A 17,546-nucleotide genomic window follows, 5' to 3' on the forward strand; every position below is an offset into this window, starting at 1 on the left:
ATAGGGTCAGAGTAGGGAAAAGTTGTAAAATGAAAGATTTAAATGCACTTTATCTGGATACAAATGGCATTCATAACAAGGCTATGGGGATTGAGTGGAGGAGTGGGACTGACTGGATTGCTCTGCAGAGAGTTGGTATGGACTCAATAGGCTGAGTGGCCTCCTCCTGTGCCATAAATGACTCTATGATTCAAAAGGGGGCTGACAATGAGGCTAATGTAAAAAAATGGGTCTATAGATGTAAATTGTTACAACAGATTTGCAGAAGGGATGTGTATGTGTGTGTTGGGGAGTGGGGGGCGGTGGGTAAGCATGCAAAACGGAGCAAAGAGAGGGTTCCAGTGGATTAAAGAAAGGTAAGTGGACTCCAGGACTGTGAACCACCCAGTTGGTCTAACTAAAGCCGGAAGGTAATTTGCAATAAAATAAGTTCAGGCCCATATGTGACCTCTACCCGTTGCTGATTTATCACATCTATTGAGATAAAGACACGATACAATCTGACAACTCACTCAAATGCACAGCTTTATTCACCTTGCGGATCATTCTCATTCAAGGCAAGTCTCAAATCACCAGGAAGGAACTCGCTCTGCTCTGTTCTGTAGTTGTGTGTGTGTGTTTTTTTTAACGGAATGATGTGGCCGGGCTAGACTTGGGAACCCTGCCCAGATCAAAAGCAAAACCAAACTTGTAAAACTTGTTAATGAGCTGGCGTTGTGGGACAGTAACAAAGTAATGGCTGGAGCTGGGAAAGGACCGAGCTGAGCTTCCTGCCGATTGGGCAAGGATGATTCGCCTTGGTCCGGAGCAGCATCACTCGCCGGTACCGGCAGGTGTCACACAAACCTTGACAGCAACATCAACTGCAGCTTACAGCTTCACTTCTCTCTGTCTGAAGGAATCGCATGGATAGAAGAGCAGCTTTATAACGCAAAGCAGGAACATCTGGCACAGCTGACTACAGCAGGAGGGCCTTCTTTGTAGACAGGTGCTAAGTTTGAGAATGCTGCAGAGAGAGTGGGCTGGCTAAGTGGAAGCTGGGAATGTCGACACCCCAGCTCCAGTTATTGCGAAAGAAACGCATTTCAGGACCTGGGACTATACAATTGGGATTGCCCTAAATACATCGGCTTTGTCAACCTTGCTTTAGAAATCAAGGCTTCATATCCTCAATTCGTCGTTCATTTATACAGGCAAAATAATGCCGAGATTTTGTGCAGTAACATTTACATTGCGCGTTCTAACAAGAAAGCAAATCTCTGGTCATTTATTCGGATTCAGCAACAAGCCGACCATCGATGTTGGGCACCGGTTTTCTCGGGCACTGGATTCCTCAGTCTGTAGTTCGGCCAAGAGAAAAATAGTTCACGCTGGGTTGCAAACAATCAGGAGTTGGTGGGAACGAGCGCCAAAGAGCGCTGCTGTTCCCATTTAGACACGCGGCGGGTTTCTTCACTCTACATCTTACCTCAAAATAGGTGACATATCGGCTCCAAAATGAGTGAGTGTTACTCATAGAGGCTAACAAGTTTGATACGTCTGTATCTCTGTGGCACAGCCAGTAATTTTTCAATAAGCCTTTGAAACCTAAGCGTATGTTTGCAACTCTCCAGCATTATAACATTGTATAATAATGCAATATTGTATATTATAATATTACAATATTAGAAATCATTTTTTGTGCGCTATATTGTGAGCACAAGAACTGAAGAAGAAAGAAACATCAATGAAACGCAATTTATTTCATTAATATTCCCCATAAAAAATGTCCCCCGGTTCATCCACGGGGTGTGCTAAAGTTGGATTGCGGACACGTGCTGAGCTGTGCTCTGCCTCCTTAAGCAGGGCATAAATATTCTGGGCTACAAGTTTATGAGTTCCATCACTCATGCTAATCTTGGCAGGTTTTCTGAACGAAGGCGTTGTGGGACTTTTATATATTTTTAATTTAAAAAGTATTTTTTGGTAGTACAGAACTTGAGTATTGCTGAAAAAAGAGCTTTTTTGTTGAAGCTTTTCATCTTGCAATCATCAGGACAATTCGCAAGAATACCAAATGTAAAGGGAACAACAATTTATACTATATGAGAAGAGAGTGTTGATTGGTAGAGGTGTTGCCATAGATTGTCAGCTGGGCTCTCTGTGTTGTGCATTTGTGTGTACTGGCAGCTACATATATTAATACACAGGGTCCTGTTGTTTGCAGACAGAAAGAACGTGTTCACGCATTGTGCCTGTTTTAGCTAAACAAAATAAGTGACAGCCATTCATTGGTTCATTTCTTAGGGCAATGCCTTGACCAATCAGACTTAATCTGTTTGGTTTAAATTTCAAACAATGCTTGGCAGTTATCTGTCAGTCACCATCAATTTGTGCATTCTCCATGGCAATGCCTCTACCAATCAGAGTCCACTTGCTAACCAATCAGAACTGTCTTCTAATATAGTATAAATTGTTGTTCCCTTTACATTTTGTATTTTTTCAAATTGTCCTGATGGGTGCAAAATGAAAAGCTTCAACTAAAATGTCTCTTTTTTCGTCAATACTAAAGCATTTTTATAAAACTTGCATTTACAACAGGTTGTCCCGGATGCAGTTACGGCCGATACTGGGCAGGTTTTCACAATACAGAAACAGAATTACCTGGAAAAACTCAGCAGGTCTGGCAGCATCGGCGGAGAAGAAAAGAGTTGACGTTTCGAGTCCTCATGACCCTTCAGCAGAACTGAGTGAAGTTAGGAGAGGGGTGAAATATAAGCTGGTTTAAGGTCGGGGCCAGCCCGACCTTAATTCTGTTCTTGTTTTGGATTTCCAGCATCCGCAGTAGTTTTTTGTTTTTATTTCACAATACAGAGATTGACTGTAATCTCAAGATGCTGATTGTTAACAGCAGGCTGCTTCTTTTTTAAAATGATTCTGATATTTTTAAAAAATGGATATGCACAATTAAATGGGTCATACCTTGCACAAACCTACCTTGGTATCAGCTGCAATGAGGCCTATTGTGGTGGTTATGATCTACAGTTGCCCAGACCTTTCTCCTATCTTCACCCCTCCCCCACCCAATTAACCCAATGAAGATGATACCAACATCCATCCCCCACCCCCCGCCAGCCATTCCCCACACCCCGCCCCATCCATCCGGGTTGCCATTTAGAAAGGTTTATTTTAAAGTAAAAATGCAAACACTGGAAAAACTCAGCAGGTCTGATGGCTTCTGTGTAGAGAGAAACAAAATTAATGTTTCAAGTCTGTATGATTTCTTCAGAGCTAAAGAGAAGTAGAAATGTGATAGGTTATAATATAAATTCCAACACATTTCTACTTCTCTTTAGCTCTGAAGAAGAGTCATATGGACTCAAAGCATTAACTCTGTTTCTCTCACCACAGATGCTGTCAGACCTGCTGAGCTTTTCCAGCATTTGCTGTTTTTATTTCAGATTTCCAGCATCTGCAATACTTTACTTTTATCTTACTTTTTAAAAAATGTCAGCAAATGCTCAGTGGGTAGCATTCTTGTCTTTGAGTCAAAAGTTAGTGGGTTTCAGGACTTGAGCACAAAAAAACTAGACCGATACTCCAATGTAGTACTGAAGGAGTCAGAAGTGTCCGTCTGTCAGAAGTACCGTCTATCAAATGTGACCCGGAGGCCCCATCTTCTCTCTCAGGTGGACATAAAATATCTTTTGGAATTATTTTGAAGAAGAGGTCATCTCTATTTATCTCCCATGCAACATCACAAAAAGAGATCATTTGGTCATTATTTACATTGCTGTTTGTGGGAGTTTGCTGTGTGCAAAATTGGTTGTCGCTTTTGTCACAGCATAAGAGTGACTGCACTTCAAAAGTACTTCATTGACTGGAAGAAGCCTTGGGACGTCCTGCGATCGTGAAAGGCGCTATATAAATGCATTTTTTTCAAATTCTAGCCCATAAGTTAAAAAGTGAAATGTCCATTCGTGTTCTATAAACGTGCAACGAGCAAAAAAAAAATTGTGCCGCAGGGAGAAACACTTAAGCGTTTCTTTTAACTTGTAAACGTTCATATTTTGGTGGTGTTTTGTTTTATTTGCAAAAGCCAAAGTTTCTCTCCGAGTAAAGGTTCTGCCTGATGAATGCTGCATTGTCCTAGGACTTACCCTGGTACTTTCAATACTGGGAATTGGGGAGTTTATTTAATAAGAATAAAATAAAATGCCAGTAGAAAGAACATTTTGAGCACAATTCAAAATATTATGAAATTAATAAAAATGTAATAAAATCATTTGAAAATTAAACCGTTAATCTCCTTCAATGCAGATAATTGAGTAAATATCTGATAGTTGTCTCCCCCTACCTGGTGCAATGGTACAATCTGATAGGTGCTGAAACGGAGAGCGAGTCGACTGCAACCTAACCTGATGACACCTACAGCTCCCGCCTTCCTCCCTCTCCTTTTGGTCTATATTTCCGCCAATAGGGAATCCCCGTCGTTTGATTGGCTGTCGCCGGACCGTGACACGGAGCAGCCTAGCTCTCCCCTTGGCCCGGCGCCTTCTCCGGGTTTGGTTGAGCGGTGGCGGGGAGTCCGCCGCTGCCCGGGCCGTGCGGGAGGGGAGACTGTGAGCTTGTGCAAGCCGCTCCTTCAGCGTGCGGCTGACACTGGAGAGGCAGCGGGGCTGGCAAGTCGCCCGTATACCCAGATAGGGAGCATGCAGTCCGGCTTGCTGAATGACTAGCCCATCTGCCTTTTGACTGAATAAACGGGGCGGGCATCGTTTTGAAGATGTGGCGGCAGCTGTGAGGGGTGTGTGGGTGCGCAAGGGGAGATCTGTCGGTGCTATTGGCGGTGTCTGGCTCTCCCTCTCTCGCTCTCTTTGTGTGTGCCTCTCTCTCTCCTCCTCGTCCTCCCCACTGGCAGTGCAGAGAGAGATGGGCTCTCGGCGGCGGCTGCTCCCACACTGAAAGGATGTGGCGCTTCCCCCTCAAGAAGATCCGCAAACAGTTCAAACTGCTGCTGCTGGTCGTCCTGCTCACCTTCGGCATCTGGTTCACATACCTGCACATCGCGGTACTCAAGAGTGGTCGAGCGCTGAAGCTGCACCTAGCCTACGGACGCGGTGAGCTCCCTGATTGTAAATGCATTGACTAAATAAATAAACAAACTAATAATAACAAGCCTCACACTAGGGCTACTGTACTGAAATCTGGCTGGAAGTAGAACTTCAACATGACAGCTGCAAGTGAAAAGAAAATTCGCAGTTGTTTGTTTAGTTACTCTGAAATATGTCAATGGACTGGGTTTGTCGTGCTGCAACCTAGTTAAAAGCTGTGACGGTTTTTCTAATTATAATTGTAAGTTAAGTGCAAAATATTTTCCGAAACATTGCTTAGAGCTGAGAAAATGTATTGACTGCATTGCGAGCGAAGTTGTTTGAAGTTTCCCTTTTAAAAACTTTGGAAGCTACTGATCTGATGGTATTTGGACACTTGTTCGGACGCGCGATTTTGCATCAGAGATGTGCAAATTTTCTGTGTGTGTGTTTTAGGAGAGGAGCTGGCGATATTTGTTCTGTAACTTATCAAGGGTAGTGTCACACCAACGTATTGATATATTGATCTGACATGTCGGAGAAGATCCTGTCCCCACCGTGGTCTTGACTGTTACTGGGGACCGACAGAAACAACATAACAGTAGCTCTTTTAGCAACGTTGAATTAACAGAGAAATGTACCCTGGCTCCTTCACAGTTTTTAAGTTCTTTAGAAGGGGAGAGGGTGGGAGGGAGGTGGGAGGAAGTTGCTCTAGTGATTGAATTAGAATACGGAATACATTTCACACCTTACTCGTAGCCAAATCTTTATCTATATTGACGGAAACTCATACATTTGAATTTATATATGAATGTCAGGCTTGAGAGATTGGAAGACGTGAAATAATTTCTTCATGGTGTGTGGGGGAAGATTTTTTTTGCTGTGGGTCTGCGTCGGTGGGGAGTGTGTGTGGAAGCTGTACATGTCTAAGAATAATATTGTAATATCTTTATATTTGTTCGTCAGGGATCTTTACAGCATCATGTAATTTACTGCGTTATTTGTCCGTCTTTCAACGTTTTCAATTAGTCTCCAAACCATCCCCAAGCTCTCTTGAAAATGGGGCTCATGTCAGAGATAATTTCATGAATTTAGGGCACTGATGTTGGATATTGTTCCATAGGTACAGACAGCCGTCTGGTTGATATCTGGCTGAAAACAAGTTACTCTTGTGTGGAACTAGACAGTGTAGGGCCACAGGGGAGAGAAGGTGGCATCTCAGCCCAAACTGATCGTGTCCTCACTGTTAACCTACCTATATTTTCAGCAGGGTTTACTGGATATTGATAAGGAGCAGGATCCCTGGTTAATTTCCCTCCCACCTTGGCACCGAAGCTAACTATAGTACCTGCTGAAGCTGAAATCAGCTAACAGCACAAACCACGGATCCAACCTGGGACTTTTACGTTCTAAAAGACTCTGCTACACCCCAAGTACATTTACCAGCTATTGAGTGTCCTTCAGTGTGTGAAGTTCACTTGGCAGATCTTGCCCATCAGACGCCTTGACAAAATGAATTTGCCTGGGGGCGCAGATGCATGTGAGACCTGTAACTTCTGAAGCTCCAACTAGTGGTAGACGCCTGCAGTTGCAGCTACGATTACGCATCGTCTCATAGTTGTGTCCAAATGCGGAGGGTGGGCCATACAGAGCAAATTTGATATTATTGCAGTTGGTAAATTGAAATCGTCAATGCACTTTTTTCACAATCCTGCTTCACTTTTCAGTATCTGGTCACAATTTATGGCAATGCATAGTTGTGTATGGATACTGAATATAAGTGTTAGAAAATTGTAAATGTTTGGGGGACTAAGCGGTCTTGTGAGTCAGAGGACTGCCTTTCAACCTCTGGCTTTGAATTCGGCCCAGGCTGGTGGGACAAGCATCTTTCCATCTGCTATAACCCGGAATTAAATTCGTTTGATTACACTCAGCACAGTTCCTGATGATTGTCTGTCCTAGACTCTTCTCCCCAAGCTTTTTGGCTGACGAATCTCTCTCCTAAAACTTCTACCTTTGCTGGGATAACATGAAAGAGCTCAATGATATTTTAGTTAGTTGTGTCTCATGCTTCTCTGCATCCTTTGCTAAATATTTTATTCATTCTTGGGATGTGGGTCGGAAAGGCCGACATTAATTGCCACCCCCCCCCCCCCTCCAAGTTGTCCTGAGCCGAGTGGCTTTCTCGGCCACTTCAAGGGAAAGTTGGGAGTCAACCAGGCTACTGTAGGATTAAAGTCCCACATCCGGGTCAGACTGGCTAAGGACGACAGGTTTCCTTCCCTAAAGGACAATAGTAAGCCAAGTGGAGTCTTACAACAATCCAAGAGCGTCGTGCTCACTTTTACTGATACCAACATTTTATTTCTAGGTTTTAATCCTCCCCCTTAAGAATAAATGGTTACTTTACTGTCAGCTTTGTTTCAGTTATAGCAACAGTTCCTCCACTTCCGACACTGATTGCAATTTTGTTCTTGAACATACAACTTTATTAAACTCCCTTCTACCTATTTTGATGCTACTTGTTCTTATTGCTGCTATATGATTTTTCACGCAGCTTCCCACATATGCTATCAGCTTGAATTCTTGAAAATTTTCCCATCAAGTCCGGGCCCTTGGTCTCACTTGCCACTGTCTATTTCCAATTCTTAGTAAACATTTCCAGTGTGTTCTGCTACTTGTTCTGTAACATTTTCTCCTTTAAACATTTTTACTGTTTGAGCTCTCACTGCTTAGCTCCCATCCTGGATTTCATTGTTATGCAGATTTTTTATTTGCCAGTCTTCTCATTCCTTCTGATTTTTATGGGTGACCTTGTGTTTAATTTCTTTCTCTGTCATCTGTCCTTTCTTTTACCTCTGCTTCCCCCTTTATTAAATTTTTGTTGCCACTTTGTTTTTGTCAAATCCTGACTGAATTTTTGTTTTCTGGCTCTCTGGTCCTAACTGACTGACACCATTGAGTTTTAAAAATATTTAACTCTCCCCAAACACTCCAATCATGTTCCCCTGCTTTGTAAGATACTACCTGCGATTTGCTGGTATCTGATGCCTTGTCACAACTGGAGGGGAATGGGGGTAGGGGGTATCTAATTTCCCTGTTTATGTCCATGTAAAACTAAGTGGAATAGAGTTAAAAAAAATTAAAAGGATCCCTTGGCAGCAGTGCTCGATTTGTGGAATAAACTAGACTTGATAATAAAATTTTAATTGAACAAGGATTACCAATTAAAAATACTTTGAGTAACAGAATATTTAGGTGGCATCTGCCATGTGTAAAACCAATAAATCAGACTAGGCAGAAGTATTGCACTCTGAATGATCGTATGTTAGGTTCTCCTGATTGCTTCCCGCGCTGTCATTGCCAGGGACATGATTTCAAGGCAATGATTTCATTTTGATTCCAATACTTTATGTGAGAAGGTGGGACCTATTATACATAAAATAAATGCGTGGTATTCCCATACAAGTTATTTCTCAAAAAGGCAGCATTTAGCAAATACATTAAACCATTTAATTTGCTAATGTCATTGAGGAGTCCCAAAGTAAGTCTTGCCAACTAAGTTAAAGAGTGAGTGAGTGAAGGTGCGTGTACATAGATAATCTCTCATGGTATTGCACCAATTACAGTCCTCTGATGAACCTGGTTAGAGCATAGGAGGAGGTAATGAGTAATTACACCAGTACTTGCGAACATAGTCTTCATTTCCATTTCCATTTTTAAAGGCATATATTTCATCTTTGTTTTTATATTTCTGGAATAAATTGATATTGAATTGCAAGAATAAATTACTCCATCCACACTTATAATAGTAACTGGCTATGTAAACATGTCACGCTGTAACTATTTTTTCTTGCCAGGGTATTCATTTTCAGGGCACATTACAATTAATCATTATGAAATGCTGTACAATTGATCCCAAACTTGTTTCCCATTGGGGAAATCTTTGAAGTTTTGCTCAGCCATCTATCTGGCTTTTTCAAAGCTTTGACAAATGGCTGAGCTCCTGGCTGTGTTCAAAGGCTGTAATGGAATTTGCTCAGGATGATTTGTTGGCACACTTGTTCAGTAATTATGAATGCTTGACTGCCCTTAAAACCACTAATGGATTCTGCTCAGCAGGGTTTGTTGACACAGCTGTCCAGAGGAATGTGAGCTTGTTCATTTTGACAGATTTATGAGCTGTTTGAAGAGGAGTGTGTTTTTTAAGTGGCAATTCAGGTAATGCTTGTTAAGTCTAATAAATCTATGAGCTCTTCAAAGAGGATTATGGGTTTACAAGTGGCTATTCAAGTAAAGTTTGTTTATTTTGACAGATTTATGAGCTTTTCAAAGACTTCCAAATGTTATAGGACTCATGAACTCTGCTAATAGTGGACACCTGGTGAGTGGGCTGGAATTTTGTGGGGGTATGGGTTTGATGGGATGTATAGTAATGAGTGAGGCATGAGTGTTGAAGGGAGGGGTAGGGACGAGGGGAGTGATAGGAGGGTGAGGGTTAAGCTAGGCCCTCACACCGATCTCCAAAAGTTGGAGAATGGAGGCAGGCTGTGATTCAGCAAATGGAGGTGAGACTTTTAGCCTGACCCTCTTGGCATCACAGAATCTTTACAGTGCAGAAGGAGGCCATTCAGCCCATCGAGTCTGCAATAGCTCTCTGAAAGAGCATTCTACCTAGTCCCATTCCCCTGTCTTATTCCCGTAACCCTGCACACTCTTTCTTTTCAGATAGCAATCCAATTCCCTTTTGAATACCTCAATCGAACCTGCATCCATCGCCCTCTCAGGAAGTTTGTTTCAGACTCCAACCACCCTCTGTGCAAAAAAGTGTTTCCTCACATCACTTTTACTCATTTTGCCAATTATTTTGAATCTGTGCCCTTTAGTTCTTGATGCTTTCTTGAGTGGGAACAGTTTCTCACTATTTACCCTGTCCATACCCCTCAAGACCCTGATTGCCTCCATCAAGTCTCCCCTCAGCCCTCCTTTCTCCAAGGAAAACAGCCCCATCCTCTCTATTCTATCCTCACCACTTCAGTTCTTTTTCCCTGGAAACATTCTTGTGATTCTCCTCTGTACTCTTTCCACTGCCCTCATGTCCATCCTCAAGTTTGGTGCCTGGACGCAGCCCTCCAGAGAATTTTGTTTCTGGTAAGTGTGTTATATGGTCTAGAGACCATAGCCAGAAAGAATGGCGGAAACTCATTCAATAGCAACTTTCAACAGGGGAAGATTAGCAGTGCTATAAGGAAAGAGCAGGGTAGTGAGGTTAATTCATAACTCTTTCAGAGAGTCGACACAGGCACAATGGGCCAAATGGCCTCCTGTGTTATTATTCTGTGATGATTACACTTCAAAAGCACTTCATTGGCTGTATGGCAATTTGGGATGTCACGAGGTCACAAAAGGTGCTATATAAATGCAAGTCTTCCTTTCTTGTCTCTATTTACATTGTAAGGAAGTGAGTTATTGTAAAATACAAAAAAAAACTAGTTGGAGACTTCCCAAAGACACTCTATTAGGACTTCTGGTATGCTGAGTAAGTCATTCCTTGATGTGGGTGAAATTAGAAGTATTTATTTGAAATGTTATAATTTCACAAGAAATTTCCTTGGACAATGAATGACAATGACGTTGGACAATGTCAGTGGACAATGACGATGCTGGGCCCCATATTACTGTTGTATTGCAATTAACTAATTTTCCATTTTCTTAAAACGTGTAAATGTCCTTACCCAGTAATAAAATATTTCCTAATTATCTATTTTTGATACTCAGCACAACACACTCAAATCCACTACCTAATTGCACTTTGAGACTGAAATGTGATTTCAAAGTTTAAGCCCTTTCACGTATCAATTCGGGATTGAATCAATGCATTTATTCAGAATTTTGATTGTTTATATTGAATTGCTAATTAAATAGGCAAGGCAAAAATACTACAAATTGGCTATTCTTCCCTAGCTTATGGAAATGCCATTCCAAGCACAATCTGAATTCAAGTGAACAGTCCTCTGCAAATTGGTGATGTGTCTGTCGTGACTCAGGAACTACAAAACATTCCAAAGAGTAGAACCTAGCAAGTCATTACAGAATTATAATGTTTTGGCACAGAGTTTAAACTTTACTTTCCAAGCAGGTTACAAATGGCAGACAGCCGGGTAAAATGAATACCGTTTAATTTTCATTCCCCTGTTCTGAAGTGAGGTTTAGAACAAAATTCATGAACAGCGAGTAGCTGGAAATGATTATAGACATAGGGCAGAATTTTTCATCCTGCAGGTGGGTGTGCGCCCGACCTGATCGGGAGTAAAATAGTGCGTGATGATGTCAAGCATGCGTCCCAATGTCATTGCGCACTCGCCCGGTATTTCGGTTGGTGGGTGTGCGTGAGAGTTGTCAGCGGGCCCACCGTCAATTAAGAGGCCTTTTAAGGCCCTTAAGCAAGTAATTGAAAGCTGTTTTTCACTGCTTGCCCAACCTTACAGTTGGCGGGTGGGCAAATAGGCCAGGCAGCCTTTGCATTTTTTAGGAAACCTCATCCATGGGTGGGATGAAGTTCCTAGCAGTAAATTAAAAAATAAAGTAAAATTTAAAAAAAAAATCATTTTTAACATGTTCCTCTTCATGTGACTGAGTCACGTGTGGGGACATGTTTATATCATTTGTAAAATCTTTATTTTTCATTTTGAAATTCTTCAGTTCCCTGAGGCAGCTCTGTGCCTTCAGGAAGCTTTCAGTGAGTGCACACCCGCGCATGTGCAGACTTCAGCGCTCGTGCTCCTCCCGCCCCCACCCTGGTAGCGTGAGGGTCTCAGCGCGCGTTTCATGCTGGCTGGCCATTAATTGGGCCTGCCTGCTGAGCCCACCCGACGAAAGGAAAATCCTGCCGATAGTGATTTTTCCCTGGCTAGGTCCTGATGAATTGTGATGAATTTTCCATCACCTGTATTAGTCGAAATATCATGCTGTCCAGAAAAAATAATTTTGAACCAATTTAAATATCCAAATGCCCACTCAGCTGGCATGTATTAATTTAATTGAAGCCATGAAAGCCTAGTAATTCAGTTTTTGTAATGATAATTTTCTTTGTGACCGTTACAACAAATTGCATTAATATTGTGCTTTTAGTGAGCAATAAAACGCCCCAAGGTGCTTCACAGGACCATGATTAGATGAAAATTGAAACCAAACCAAATAAGGAAACATTTGGATAGGCAACAACAAAAAAGCTTGGTCAAATCTGTAGGTTTTAAAACAGGCCTTAAAGGAGGACAGGCAGAGATGGAGAGATTTAAGGAGGAAATTTTAGAGCTCAGGGTCTAGAAAGCTACAAATGCTGGGATGAGGGAAATAGGTAAGAGGCCAGAGTTGGAGAAAAGCAAGAGGTTTTTGAGGGTTGTGGGGCTGAAGGGGAACAGACCAGCAGGAATGTGCAGAAGATTTGGGTGTAGTGTTTAAAGAAATTAAATAACCTTACCAGAATAGGCAAGATAGACAAATGATACATCACATCTTAGCTGTACACTGAATAGGACTACTGTGATCTCTGATATCTTCCTGGGTGTCCATTATTTCACTTTCTCGCCACTCTCCCATGGGTGTTTATGAGATGTCACTTGAGCACGGCCACCAGCTCCCTGCCTATCACTAGCTCTTTCTGCTCAGGACAACCCACACAATGTCAAGTATACTTGGCTCTCAAAGATGAGGAACCTACACCCACTAAAGGCAAACATTCCTCAACCCAGAGATTTAATCTGATGCTTTTTAACTGATTCTAAGTTTAGTTAATATTGGTTCTTACTTCATTGTGCTTATTAATTAAAAAGGTCAGTGCTGGGATGGGAGCACTTTTCTACTTGTGGCATTCAGCACCACTTGAAGTTCAGGTACAGATTAAAATCCCCTCCCTCAACTTTCCCAACAATGTGCCTTAACAGAAAGAAAGCATCCTCAGGATATCCCAAACTAATGCAGAGCCAATTAAATACTTTGATGTGTAGTCGCTGTTACAATGTAGACAAACGCAAACTTTAGAAAACTAATCTTTACTGCATGGGATATTTCCATTTCCCATGCCAACCATCTTTATGATAATACCAAACTGCCAATTAATGCCGAATTATGAGCAACTCATGCTGTGGAACCACAGCAACTGGAAACTGGGCTTAGTCAGTCCAAAATCATTTAATATAGATACCTTACAGCCTTCTGAGACTTTCATCCCATCAAGGAAGGAACTAAACTCAGAGGTCCCAAAGGTGAAACTTCAGTCTACACTAAAACCAATTCTGCATCCATACTCATCAACATTACCTAACAAATTGCTAGTTACAGTTAAAATAATAAAATATTCCCACCATGTCAAACAGCAGAAACACTTGTGTGAACTTGTGGCTTTTAAACTATAGCATTCTTCATATCTATTTTTGCTGTCCAACACCATCCATTCTAAGGAAGGGATTTTAATTAAGATTTTAGTCGCTTCTGCTGTAGCTAATTCATCATCAAAACATCCCTTGGACTCATTATAGTTTCATAATTAATACAGCACACTGCCTAGCTAGCATTGTGTTCCTACATTAACATTCTAGTTTAGATTTAATAATTATCCTATTTGCACACTGAGGATTTCAGCCGCACACATGCCGACAGCTTTACAACTCATTAATTGGGTTTTTACCTTCCTTCCAGTGGAGGGGAGGCTGGAAAGGCGGTAAGCCTACCACAAAAATATTCTGAAGTTAGCTGCCCTGGTAGAGAATACCACTTTGTAAGCCATAACGGTTCCAGAGCAGAAGTGTGAAGTTCCATACCTCCATCTGTCTTCCCTCCGTCCTTACAGTCTGAAGACTTTGAAAACTCAAGTTTACCAACTAGTGGCCAAATGTTGTCAATGTGTTTCATCTTCACTTTGACTCCTTTTGACTTTGGAGATGACTTGTGTGATGGGCCCTGACCATTTAATTTTTTGTTGCTCAAGAGTCAAGACAATATGGACAATAGATTAGAAATCTCACATATTTGTTAACAACCCAGTGTGGAATGGAGGGGGTGTGGAGGAGGGGTTGGGGGGGTGGGGGGGCGATAAATTTTGCCCTATGTCTGTAATCATTTCCAGCTACTTGCTGTTCATGAATTTTGTTCTAAACCTCACTTCAGAATAGGGGAATGAAAAAATTAAACGTTATTCATTTTACCCGGCTGTCTGCCATTTGTAACCTGCTTGGAAAGTAAAGTTTAAACTCTGTGCCAAATCACTATTATTCAGTAATGACTTGCTACGGAGGGCTGTGTCCGGGCACCATACTTGTGGAAGGATGTGAGAGAGTACAGGGGAGATTCATAAGAATGATTCCAGCGATAAACAACTGTACAAAAACAGAAACAGAAATACCTGGAAAAACTCAGCAGGTCTGGCAGCATCGGCGGAGAAGAGCACAGTTGACGTTTCTAGTCCTCATGACCCTTCAACAGAACTGAGTAAAAATAGGAAAGGGGTGAAATATAAGCTGGTTTAAGGGGGGGTGGGGGGGGTGGGCAGCGGTTTGTTGGGACAAGCAGCTAGTGATAGGTGGAGATAACCAAAAGCTGTCACACACAAAAGAACAAAGAGGTGTTGAAGGTGGTGATATTATCTAAAGGAATGTGCTAATTAAGAGTAGAAGACAGGACAGATAAGGTACAGATAGCTCTAGTTGGGGTGGGGGAATACTGAAAAGTAGAAATAAACAATGGGTGGAAATACATTTAAAAATAATGGAAATAGGTGGGAAAAGAAAAATCTATATAAATTATTGGAAAAAACAAAAAGGAGGGGGAAGAAACAAGAAGTGGGTGGGGATGGAGGAGAGAGTTCAAGATCTAAAATTGTTGAACTCAATATTCAGTCCGGAAGGCTGTAATGTGCCTAGTCGAAAGATGAGGTGCTGTTCCTCCAGTTTGCGTTGAGCTTCACTGGAACAATGCAGCAAGCCAAGGACAGACATGTGGGCAAGAGAACAGGGTGCAGTGTTAAAATGGCAAGCGACAGGGAGGCCTGGGTCATGCTTGCAGACAGACTGAAGGTGTTCTCTCTCTCGCCATAGTCGTTCCCCCGGTGCAGCCCTCATTTTCTCTCCCTTAAGCCCCAGGGACGTAGCCTTGAATGGATATAGTGGGCAACTGGTTAAACCATTCATCACCAGATCTGGCCGGACCACTTAAAACATTATCAGGCCCTGTTTCCATCTGATAAAACAGCTCACTATTCCAGGATCATCCTGTCAGAGGAACTGTTTTTGAAAGTAGCATCATCAGAACAGATGCGACGGAGGCGAAGGAACTGAGAGAATGGGATGGAGTCCTTACAGGAAGCAGGGTGTGAGGAGCTGTAGTCGAGGTAGCTGTGGGAGTCGGTAGGCTTGTAATGGATATTGGTGGACAGTCTATCACCAGAAATTGAGACAGAGAGGTCAAGGAAGGGAAGGGAAGTGTCAGAGATGGACTATGTGAAAATGATGGAGGGGTGGAGATTGGAAGCAAAATTAATAAATTTTTCCAGGTCCCGACGAGAGCATGAAGCAGCACCGAAGTAATCATCGATGTACCGGAGAAAGAGTTGTGGGAGGGGGCCGGAGTAGGACTCGAACAAGGACTGTTCCACATACCCCATAAAGAGACAGGCATAGCTGGGGCCCATGCGGGTATCCATAGCCACACCTTTTATTCGGAGGAAGTGAGAGGAGTTAAAGGAGAAATTGTTCAGTGTGAGAACAAGTTCAGCCAGACGGAGGAGAGTAGTGGTGGATGGGGATTGTTCAGGCCTCTGTTTGAGGAAGAAGTAGAGAGCCCTCAGACCATCCCGGTGGGGGATGGAGGTGTAGAGGGATTGGACGTCCATGGTGAAGAGGAGGCGGTTGGGGCCAGGGAACTGGAAATTGTTGATGTGACGTAAGGTGTCAGAGGAATCACGGATGTAGGTGGGAAGGGACTGGACAAGGGGAGAGAGAATGGAGTCAAGATAGCGAGAAATGAGTTCCGTGGGGCAGGAACAGGCCAACACGATTGGTCTGCTGGGACAGTCCTGTTTGTGGATTTTGGGTAGGAGGTAGAAGCGGGCCGTCCGAGGTTGGGTGACTATCAGGTTGGAAGCTGTGGAAGGAAGATCTCCAGAGGAGATGAGGTCAGTGACAGTCCTGGAAACAATGGCTTGATGTTCAGTGGTGGGGTCATGGTCCAGGGAGAGGTAGGAGGAAGTGTCTGTGAGTTGATGCTCAGCCTCCGCGAGGTAGAGGTCAGTGCGCCAGACAACAACAGCACCAGCCTTGTCAGTGGGTTTGATGACAATGTTACGGTTGGACCTGAGAGAACGGAGTGCAGTAAGTTCAGAGAGAGACAGGTTAGAGTGGGTGAGAGGAGCAGAGAAATTGAGACGACTAATGTCACGCCGAATGTCTACTGCATTTGTTGCTCCCAATGCGGTTTCCTCTACATTGGAGAGACCAAATGCAGACTGGGTGACCGCTTTGCAGAACACCTTCGGTCTGTCCGCAAGCATGACCCAGACCTCCCTGTCGCTTGCCATTTTAACACTCCACCCTGTTCTCTTGCCCACATGTCTGTCCTTGGCTTGCTGCATTGTTCCAGTGAAGCTCAACGCAAACTGGAGGAACAGCACCTCATCTTTCGACTAGACACTTTACAGCCTTCCGGACTGAATATTGAGTTCAACAATTTTAGATCTTGAACTCTCTCCTCCATCCCCACCCACTTCTTGTTTCTTCCCCCTCCTTTTTGTTTTTTCCAATAATTTATATAGATTTTTCTTTTCCCACCTATTTCCATTATTTTTAAATGTATTTCCACCCATTGTTTATTTCTACTTTTCAGTATTCCCCCATCCCAACTAGAGCTATCTGTACCTTATCTGTCCTGTCTTCTACTCTTAATTAGCACATTCCTTTAGATAATATCACCACCTTCAACACCTCTTTGTTCTTTTGTGTGTGACAGCTTTTGGTTATCTCCACCTATCACTGGCTACTTTTGGCTGCTTGTCCCAACAAACCGTCACCCCCCCCCCCCCCCCCCCCCCCCCCCCAACCCCCACCACCACCTTAAACCAGCTTATATTTCACTTCTTTCCTATTTTTACTTAGTTCTGTTGAAGGGTCATGATGACTAGAAACGTCAACTGTGCTCTTCTCCGCCGATGCTGCCAGACCTGCTGAGTTTTTCCAGGTATTTCTGTTTCTGTTTTTGTTTTGGATTGCCAACATCCGCAGTTTTTTGTTTTTATAAACAACTGTGGCTATGAGGGTAGATTGGAGAGGTTGGGTCTGTTTTCTTTGGAGAAAAGAAGGCTGAGAGGAGACTTAATAGAGGTATTTAAGACCCTGAGGAGTATGGACAGGGTAAAAATGAGAAACTGTTCCCACACAAGAGAGCACCAAGAACTAGAGAGTACAGATTCAAAATAATTGGCAAAAG

At 42.8% G+C, this 17,546-nt stretch overlaps 1 protein-coding gene across 1 annotated transcript in view; it reads left to right on the top strand.

The window, feature by feature from the left end:
• The first annotated feature begins 4,607 nt into the window (after positions 1 to 4,607).
• The window catches only part of LOC144684737 (N-acetyl-beta-glucosaminyl-glycoprotein 4-beta-N-acetylgalactosaminyltransferase 1-like), an 823,211-nt gene continuing 810,272 nt past the window's right edge, over positions 4,608 to 17,546 (top strand). The window contains exon 1 of the mRNA XM_078548907.1: positions 4,608 to 5,099. Within this exon, the coding sequence (XP_078405033.1) occupies positions 4,949 to 5,099 (151 nt within the window). The 5' untranslated portion in view covers positions 4,608 to 4,948. The remainder of the gene's footprint in view (positions 5,100 to 17,546) is intronic.

This window comes from Cetorhinus maximus, chromosome 9 (assembly GCF_964194155.1).
Source record: "Cetorhinus maximus chromosome 9, sCetMax3.hap1.1, whole genome shotgun sequence".
In the NCBI taxonomy this organism is placed as follows: domain Eukaryota; kingdom Metazoa; phylum Chordata; class Chondrichthyes; order Lamniformes; family Cetorhinidae; genus Cetorhinus; species Cetorhinus maximus.